The sequence below is a fragment of the Grammomys surdaster genome, unplaced genomic scaffold (genome assembly GCF_004785775.1).
Source record: "Grammomys surdaster isolate TR1022 unplaced genomic scaffold, NIH_TR_1.0 220, whole genome shotgun sequence".
NCBI classification, from domain to species: domain Eukaryota; kingdom Metazoa; phylum Chordata; class Mammalia; order Rodentia; family Muridae; genus Grammomys; species Grammomys surdaster.
The window spans coordinates 14,543,207-14,553,690 of NW_021604665.1; the positions used below are offsets into that span (position 1 = coordinate 14,543,207).

At 36.0% G+C, this 10,484-nt stretch overlaps 1 protein-coding gene across 1 annotated transcript in view; it reads left to right on the plus strand.

Moving 5' to 3' along the window:
* LOC114625661 (contactin-4-like) overlaps positions 1-10,221 on the plus strand; it is a 335,799-nt gene extending 325,578 nt beyond the window's left edge. The window contains exons 10-11 of the mRNA XM_028773012.1: positions 9,674-9,777; positions 10,204-10,221. Coding sequence (XP_028628845.1) covers positions 9,674-9,777; positions 10,204-10,221 — 122 coding nt within the window. The remainder of the gene's footprint in view (positions 1-9,673; positions 9,778-10,203) is intronic.
* Positions 10,222-10,484: the final 263 nt, after the last annotated feature.

Consider the following 10,484-nt stretch of genomic DNA (forward strand, 5'->3'; position numbering starts at 1 on the left):
AGAGAGAGAGAGAGAGAGAGAGAGAGAGAGAGAGAGAGAGAGAGAGAATCTCAAGGGGAGGTTGGCATCAATAGCTAATAGTGTGTTAGAAAGAACAAAGTTGAAAGCTTCATGGTTCCTGAGTCCAGGACATGAAGTGTCAATACAGTATGGCTCCTGGACATAGCTTTATAGGTCAGTATAAGAGAAAGGAAGGTCCTCAAAATAAACTGTGGAAAATGACCAAATAACTTTCAGTAATGATGCCTAAATACTACAAAGCAGACTGGCATGTACACATAAACAGTCCTTGTAACTAATGGGACCCAGAAAGACGCTTCAGTAGATAGAGCCAGTTGGGCACAGACTGAAAACCTGAGTTTGATTCCAAGAATTTCTAAATGTGACAAGAAGGAATCATTTCTTGATGCACACGCACACACACACATTTTAATATGATATTGTAAGAACTGGGTATCTACATTTAAAAGAACACAGTAGAACCTCTATCTTAATAAAACTACATAAAGCAGAAACCATCTAAGTAAAGAATAGATATTATATTTGCATAGAGATTACTGACAAGGAGTAAAACCATTACTTGCAACTTAATAACAAGAATTGAACCAATCTAAAATGGGCAAAGGGGGCTGGAGAGATGGTTCAGCTGTTAAGGGAAAGGCTTACAACTAAAATGACAAAAATTTAGACTAGGGTCTTTTATAGACATTTTTGTAAACAACAAACACAATTCATGAAGAATGAAATCTTATCTAATACTCTATAGGATGACACACACCACTAAACAGAGTGAGAGAGGTAAAGGAAGAGGTTAAAAACATGACCAAATGCTAGGTCAATAGAATCCTTGAAATTGACCCAAACAATACAAGTAAGAGAAAGCAGTGTGTTAAATACATTGTAACCTAAACACCATTGATGGCAGTGGAAATGTTACAGTGCTATAGAAAATGCTATAGTGTCTCCTTAAGAAGTTAGAAGTATTTGTTCAGTCATGATCACTGTGTCATTATTCATCATGGCCAGAAAATGGAAACAATCTAATTGCTCATGAATGGACACATAGTAAAGTACAGTACACATACAATGGAATATTACTCACCCTTAAATAGAAGGAAATACTGTTATGTACTCCAACACAGATGAACCACGAGGACACATGAAGGGAAATAAGATCATTCCATAAAGGAAATTCTGTTGACTCCCATTACACAATGCACTTAGACAAGTTGAATTTATAGTAGCAGAAAACAGAGGTATAAATGGATCAGAAAGTGAGAGAACAGGGGTCAGTAATTAATAGGTGTGTAAATTTTCAGTTCTGCAAAATGAAAAAGTATTAGCAACCCATTGAATAGTATTGCATAGAGTTAACAACATCAACAAATAATGGTCTAATAAGAACTAAAAGTAAAAACTATCACTTATTAACCATGAGAGTTTTATAATCCATATTATTCCTCTTGAGAGGCTCTCTTCTATTTTTTCAGGAAATACTTCTCTCACAAAATAAAGTTACTTATAATAATGTATGACATTGTAGCAATATATATTTGTTGCTGTGAGTTTATATAAGAGTTAAGGACATATTTCTAAGTGCAATGAAATAACATTTGGGCAGATACAAGAAGTACATGCAATTACCAGTTTTAAATTCATAATGTCCTTTTATGTAGATGGTGAGAGGAGGTTAACAAGAATTTAGTGGCTGAACCCTACTAAGGCATTATGTAAGAATGATTTAAAGTACTGTGCTAATGAACGTATGAGCAAGAACGTTCTAAAGCAGAGTTAAAGTATTTTCCCTGAAATAAGAAATAGTTTCTTACTATATTTATATAATTAATCTTTGAATCTTCAAACCTTTCTTTTTTTACTTATTTACATTTTGGATGTCATCTTCTTTCCTCATTTCCTCTTCCTAGAAACCTCCTATTCCATTCCCCCTCCTCCTTTTTGTTTTATACCATTTTGATTACATGCAAGTATTAAGATCAGTTCTAGCTTGAGCGACTAGCAATACAATAGATGCAAATATTCAAGGAACAAGCAAGACAATAAACACAAATAGTCAAAGAACAATCAAGGCAAAAAAAAAAAAACCAAAATTCCATGAACACTCCCGTGTTCACTGTTTCTAAGGGTTTGTCAGGATGACCAAAATATCTGAGCCAACTTCCCTGTCCTACCAAAGTCATTTTCATGTCTGAAGCCTATTTCATGTCTGAAGCCTATTTCCTTATTCTAGCCAAAAATTTAGATTCATGTCTAAAATTATTTCTTTGTTCTAGCCTAATATCGATTCCTGCGTGAAGCCTATGTCCTTGTCCTTGGCCAATGTCATATTCCTGCCAAGCAGCCCATTACCATGTCCTTGGCCAATGTCAGATTCTTGCCAAGCAGCCCCAAAGGTTCTCTGCCTCTCCCCTGTTTTTTGTTTGTTTGTTTGTTTGTTTTTGTTTTCTTTTTTTTAATCTCATTAACAAGACTGAGCCTGTCTTAGGTCATTCTGACAAGAATGCCTTCCTTACCCATCATGGAATATGCATTATTAAAAGCAATGTACTTCTTTCGTAGGTTGGTAAGGGTCTGTGCAGATTCTTGCTCATCCTTGGCTTGCCAGCCTGTTAATTTAATAATTCTGTCTGGGGGTCCATATTCAGGTTCAAGCCATGTACTTTGGCTGCTGACATGTTGATGTTGTTGTAGACAAGCTTTAACACAATAGGCAGGAATAAAAGTATTCCCAGGAAAGCATGATCAAGCTATAAATGCCATTCTTGAAGCTTGACCAAAATTGAAATACTGACCTCAGTCCATGGGTAATTTTATCAGCAGTGTCTACTACATCATTGCACAGCAGAACAGAATTCTTGAAATTCATAAGCTCACTATGTAAAGTTAAAACATCCAGAGAGGTGTTAGAATTATGCCAAATACACTGCAAGTGTCTTTAAACTTTTTCCTAATTATAATGACTACTACTGTAAATTTTAGAACTAACATAAATCCAGTGGTATTTGTCATGACACTTGAGATAGCTTCTTCCTCTTAAATTCTGAACCTCCTTCCAATAATTTGAATAGGATAAAGAGCATCAATCTATTCTTCCAAATGCCTATCTAAATCCTCTTGTATATTCAACACATTAGTAACATTTTTTTTACTAAATGATTAACAAAAGTAGCTGTCTTAACTTCTTTTGTCAAAGCAATTGCAGAAGCAGTGGTGCTAGCAGTTGATGTAATCAAAGCTGTTATACCAGCAATAATCAAGCCCACTACCCTCTTGCTTCTGCTTGAACCCTGACTCATTTCTTCCAGTACTTGCAAGCTATTTTTAGAATACCAAAGTTCTGTGATAATCAGAGCAATAAAACAAAAGCTGGTTGATAGGCCTCCATAACTGACATGCTGGATTTTAATACACTAACACAATTAGAAGGTGTACAATCAATGCAACTTACATTAAATACTGTAGAAGAAAGAAAAATAATTTTAACTTGACAATTAAAAGAGCCTTAACAAATGTGCTAACATCCGTTTGAAATCCAGATCCTGCCCCAACTTTATCTCTTGCTAACATAACATCATACAGAACTGCACCTAACTTCCAAATATTTTTCTGAAAATGTCCAGAACCAAATTTCCAAATTAAGACTGTTATTTCCAATATTGGATAGATTTCTAGACCAGTATATGATTGAGTCCAAATAACTGGCCACATTTAAAAACAATACAAGATTCATTATAACTTCTCTTTGTGATTCTCTGTTCCACAAGGTCAAAAAACTTGAGGCAAGGTAGTTTGTCCCATCAGGGGTATAGGTAAACAATGGTAAAAAGGAAATTTTTTATGTCTGACTCAACCCATTAGCAGAGAAATCATTGAGAGATCTTGAAATGGTGTCTCTGCAAAAAAGCTACTTAGCAGTCACCATAAACCCTGTAATGCCTCCATTAAAGTGATAGTTCATATCCACACTAGGCTTTACCACTCAGTAATACAGAGATGCTGTTTGGGTTCACACTATGTAGTTGATTGGAAAAAAAGATACCAGAAAATATCTGTGTGATTCTCTCCATATTTAACATAATCTCAATATGGGAAAAAAACACACAAAAAAATCAGTTGTTCCCAAGGATTAAGGGTGGTGTAGTCAAGAGGGCAGAATAGGACTGCAGAGGAAAAGGATGCTTTTGCAGCCATTTCTTTATCTTGACCTCCACAGTATATATGTAAATCTATATAAAAGATTGGTATATACCTAATGATTGGTTTCCTTATTCTGCTATCTGTTGCCTGCCACTCAATCACTGGAGAAGCGCAGTGATGGACACAATGAAGTTTTCTATGCTCTTGCAAGTTTCTGTGAGCAACTCTACAATTATTTACAAATAAAGTGGAGTGTTTGTTTGTTTTAAACAAAGATGTAGCTCTCTGGTCGTAAGAAATTTTCTTTCATACAAGTCCCCCCAAAACCTTTGGTAGAAGTTATTACTGTATTGGAAATAGTAGTGGAGGGCTTCTTACTGTGGAACAAGTACTATGTAAAAATACCACGTAAAGTACTGCTGTAGCTTCTTGGCAAGCTGCTGTAAAATATACTGATACAAGCAACTTAGGGGAAAAGGGTTCATTCTAAATTGTTGCAGGTAGCTGTCCATCACTGTGTGTAGAAGTCCATCACTTCACTGAAGTTACTGTGGCAGGAGAGTGAGACAAGTGGTCACATTGCAACTACATCAAGAATCAGAGAATAACAAGTGAATGCATATATGCTAGGACTTAGATCACATTCTGAAGTTTATACAGCCTTTCCCAGAGAATGCTCTCACTTACAATTAAGATTGCACTTCCCATACTAAATAAATAAGCAAAATAATCCCAAATAGGCAAATTGAGAGGCCCATCTCCCAAGTGATTCTAAATTTTGTTAACAACACTTAACCAGCACTAGTATTTTTTGTTCAACATGTATATTTTTTTCTTGGTCCACCAAATAACTTTGCAATTATAAATATTAGTTTTTTTTCTGCTTTATAGTACCTCACACAAAAGATCAGGAGTTATTTGGATCTTAGGAAACAAAGACGTTATGAGTGGATCAGCCCAAAGTTAAAGAGATAGAATGTAGGCATCAAAGACATTGGAAATGATTCATCATGCTGATAAAAAAAAAAAAAGAGAAAATCTTCTCCTTCAGTTTTGTGTTAAGTATCTCTTTGTGTATATCGTCCTAATCAGGGAGGCCAGATTTTAGATGCAGAAAGAAACACACCCACACTCCCACTCCTTCCCCTTAGCCAGCAAGCTAGGAGAACCTTGAGGTTTGTGGTCTGTTATCTCCATTAACTCCTCAGTGAAAGATTAGAATTAATGCATTTACTCTGGGTATTTTTATAGGATGGTGAGGTAATAGCTAAAGATAGTAGATAAAGGTTAAAATAATATGAAATTAGAAACTTCCAAAAGCACCAACCTTAATAGTCTCCACTGGCAATATTCCCAGTGATGTTTCCACAGGCCAGCTGTGACAGAACAGGCATGCAGAATTATCCTTTCCTCTTCAGTAATGTAGTAAACCATTGTACTCTCAGATTTCCCAAATGCTATTACCACTGCATATCCGGGCAAGGAATTAGCACTTTATTATTGCTCTTGAGAAATGACAATAACTCAGATACAGAGAGAACTTCTGTTTACCAGGGTTCTGATGGCCACTTTAGATACCCCAGAAATGTGACCAAGAGCCATTTAATTAATTAAACATAAATACTTGTGAATTGCATACATGGATTTCCACAGCTTTTCATAGATAACATAAGTTTCGTGTAACTCAGACCATTGGGAAATAGCTAAAAATTGCACCTCCCATGTGGAAGAGAGCTGCTGTGTGATGCATCCCAGCACTGAGGGACTGCTGCCAACTAGTAATTCATATGAGAAATACTGGCCCCTGGGTTCAGCAAATGAGCCCCTGCAAGAATCTGTCGGCTGCTCCCATACTTTTGTGGGTAACGTATCTGTTGGTTTTATCATTCGAAAGCTTTGAGAACTACTGAAATTTTAGCTCTATTGGCACTAAGTGGTTAGTATGAGCAAAGATTGTGTCTTAATGCTGCCCTCCTGTGGCTCCTACCAATATCATCTAACATAACTGTCAATCTGTGGGTGCTGAATGGACCAAAAGGACCCGTTTCCTATTCCTCTGAGCCTGTGCTAGGTCAGTGTTTGGTTGAATCAGAGTAAATATAGGATAACATTAGGAAAAGCACCCCTCCATAAGCTAAACTGCATCTCAAGTACACAAGGCCATCCTGAAATAGCAAAATTTTAAGAAACCTATCCAGTGTTCAGAATGTGATAGAGCTTCTATTAGTCCTGCCAAGAAATCACTATGGCTTATGGTGACAGCTGATACATTTGCAGGGTTAGATAACACCAGAAACAAATGGACTAGACAACGGGAAAGTATTTGGTGTGAAATTGTATTTTTATGAGTGAAAGATGTTCAAGCCAGAATCATCATAAGATATCCAAAAAGTAATCTGTCTGTAACTGGAACATTACAAATGCCTCTTAAGCCAGTCCTGTTTTCTGCTTTCCATGTGTCTGATACCCTGCAATTTCAAGTTCTGTAAAAGCGATATATAGTTTTTTGACAAATACACCCATGTGTGGTACACAGTTTGATTTATATAAACTCATTTTGAATGCAGAGGCAGAATTCCTCCTGAACAGATGAAAATATCTGCCTAGAGTGATAAATGCATGTGTGGAGAAATATAGAGTTGTAAGAAGAGATTTTTTTTTATGAGAAAGGGTTTGTAACATTATTTCAAATTTTCCCTTTAAAAGATCTCTAGAAGACTTGATTTTATTTTTATGGTTTTTTGTGTCAGTTTGGATGTTTACCTAATTTGAGAAGGAGTCTTTTCTGCCAAAACATTTTGCTATGACAGAGCATAGCTTATGTGCAATTGCTATGTAGAAGATATCAGTATAGCACAAATGCTTCACATCAGAGTTCTCAACCTGTGGATCAAGACCCCTTTGGGAGTCAAATAACCCTTTCACAGGGAATTAAATATTAGGTATCCTGTTTTCAAACATTTATATTACTATTTATAACAGTACCAAAGTTACAATTAGGAAGTAGCAAAGAAATAATTTTATGGTTAGGGGGTCACCACAACTGTATTAAAGGGCTGCAGCATTAGGCAGGCTGAGAATCATTGCTTTACATGTTCATGAATTTACTATTGAAGCAACTAGACCAATAGGCTACTAATGCAGATCAACATAGCTAGGCTGTGAAATAAGATGATACCCAGCAATCTCATTCACCATGGTCTGCTGATGCAGTTTCTGCCACATACCTCACTAGTCAGTAGTGCTTAACTTTTCTGAGAGACAGAAGGGGAGAAGAGAGAGGGAGAGAGAGAGGGAGGGAGGGCGGGAGAATAGGAAATGAAATTTGATTTTTTTATGTGTTTGATATATATATCTTTGATATATATTAATTATAGCATAACATTTTAGTCATACATAGTATTCCCTAAGTTTTTTTTTATTATTATCTTATCCTCTAATATTTAATAGTTCTGCCCTAATGACCTGTTCCATTGATTCTTTTACTTTTATGACGTAACTTTGTAGACCATACTGGTAATACAATATTATAATATACAATTTTCATTATAAACAACTGGACTTGTACTCTGTCAATTTTGTTAACCACTCACAAGGTATTCCTTGAATTGCAGATTTTTATGAACTCAAAGTACACACAAAGAGCACAAAATATCAGCAGCTGAGTGATTCATTTAATTTCAACTTCTTATGTGATACCAGCTCGGTGTGTCCATTATCAGTATATATTATGTTACAGAGTAATCGTCTCAACTTTATTTGTACCTAGGCAATTTTGACAAATATTTCTACCATGAAAGTCCCTAATAAAAGTCCACTTATTTCCACTATATCTTGGTTTGAATTTTTCGAATCACTAGTTACAGATAAGCTTTGTAGTGTAGGCCTATCGTCCTCATTTTGGGGAAGACTGAGATGGGACACTTATAAGTTCAAGGTATTCCTGGTTTACAGCCACTGGCAAAAGCCAGTCTTGGAAACTTAGTATGACTTATCTCAAAATTAAAAACATTATAAAAGCCCTGAAGACACAGCACTATAGTAGAATTCTGGAAACCCCAGGTTCAATTCAGCCCTTTATTTAAAAAAAATCACTAGCTATGGTGTGAATATATTCAAGAAATGGGCCCATAGGAAGAGGAGATGTGGCTCAGCAGTGAAGAACACTTGCTGCCCTTGCAGAGGACTCAGGCTTGGTTACCAGCACTTCCATGACTTAACATCCACTATCCGTAATTCCAGTTCTTGAAGATCTGACAACGTCTTCTGCTTGTTATGGTCACCACATACATGTGGTACATATATGTACATGTGGGCAAAACTGCATACATGTGAAAAAAGTTTAAAATTGTTTTAAAAATAGGCTGTAATGCACCTTATCCATGTGTATACATACTCACTTGAAGTCCACACTCAAGTCACTTATAGCTTGGATTTAAATGTTGTCTTCACTGTGAACTGGAGGCTTCATTCTATGACGTTAAATTGCAAGGAATCAAAAACTTAAAATAAGGCACAAATTACAAAAGGAAAAGAGTTCATCTGGTTATTCAAGAATTGCTCCTTGCTAAATAACTAAATAAACTGAGAAGAAAACAGATCTTTCAGAAAGGCTTTATTAATTAGTTGGTTTGTTTGTTTGTTTGCTTGCTTGCTTGCTTGTTTATGTGAAGCTACGGATGAGCTGTTTTGTTTCAGAAAACTAGTAATCATTTTATTTTATTAATATGTCAGCACAGCATAATGTATCCATGTGAGTGGATTCTTCAGAGCAATAGAAGTGAGTGGGTAACATGATTTTCTAAATTTCTATACCGAATGCCAGTGATTTTTTTCTAAATAAGATAAGCATTGTATTGGGTACTGGTGACAAGCGTTGAACAATCCCTTTATTGTAAGGAGAGACTCACAGAAGACAATCATAAGGATTCTCTGATGGATACAGAGAAGGAGAGACAGGCAGAGACAGAGGGAGAAAGAGGGAGAGACAGAGAAAGACAGAGCAGAAATGCAAGAGAGGGAGGAAGGAAAGGAGATAACAAGGGAGAAAGGGAGGGAGAGAGAATGCTGTGTTGTAAACCAAAACCAGTAACTGTCAGAGAAGGGGGCCATGTTAGCATACATAATCAGGTAACTTGCCAAATGTAGCTTTTTTGTTTTGTTTCTTTCCCTATTGCTTCTCTTAAATTTTTAAACTTTTGTCCATTTGAAGGTAGAATAAATTTTTTAAGAGAATCCTCCACAGGGGGCTAAGAGTATTTCTATCTCGATCTTCATGGTGGAGGATACAAAATCCATCAAGTTATACATCCAGAAAGCAGTTGCACTTTATCATATATAAGTCATGAATTAAATTTTAATAACCCATAAAAACATACAGGGCTGCATGTTTTCCATCAGAAAAAAAAATTAGCTCCTGTCTCTGATGATCTGTAGCAAGTAACTATCACAGAAAGAAAAAAAGCCAAGTTGCTTTTTCCACCCATAATAATTTATTACTTTTTTATATTTTCTCTAGCTGAAAGTCCAGATTTTTCTAGAACGCTCTTAAAAAGAGTAACACTTGTCAAAGTGGGAGGTGAAGTTCTCATTGAGTGCAAGCCTAAAGCATCGCCAAGACCTGTTTACACCTGGAGAAAAGGAAGAGAAATATTAAGAGAAAATGAAAGGTACTGTGCAGAAATATTTTAAATATTTTATTAACCTGTGATAAATTGTCTTTCTGTTATACCTGAGCAAATAGTCAAATCCACAAGGTATATAACACAGTATATAACACAGTTGGTAACATTGACCTCCATGTTTCTTCTTAATATCGGGGTTCCAGAAGCCTTCCAAGCATAGAGAGATTTCATGAGTACTCAAAAATTGCCTGTAGGTGAGCAGCTAAAAATATATTTTAAGCCTAAATTTTTTTCTATGTGCATCTACCCATTGTAATTCCTTGGCTTAGTCAAGTCTGTCTATTACCATACCATGTAGGTGGCCTATAGCCATTGGTTCTGCATGATTGTTCATTATTTCATTTGTATCTCCTTATGACATCAGATTTGTGCTAATATCTAAATTATTTGCCTCTGCTTCCTATAATACATGAATTGCATTCAGAAAGGATATTGTTTAAAGGATGCAAATTTGTACGGGTTACTTGGAGTTTGACATCAGAGAGTACCAAGTAGCACATATCTCCACGACCTTGTCTTAGCTGTCACCCCTGTAAAATATCCTCTACCCCTTTCTGTAATGTATTCGATCTGTTGGAAAAGGGTAATTATGCATGAGCCTGTGTTTGTCACCCATAAGACAGGATTTACCAGCTGTATACATAA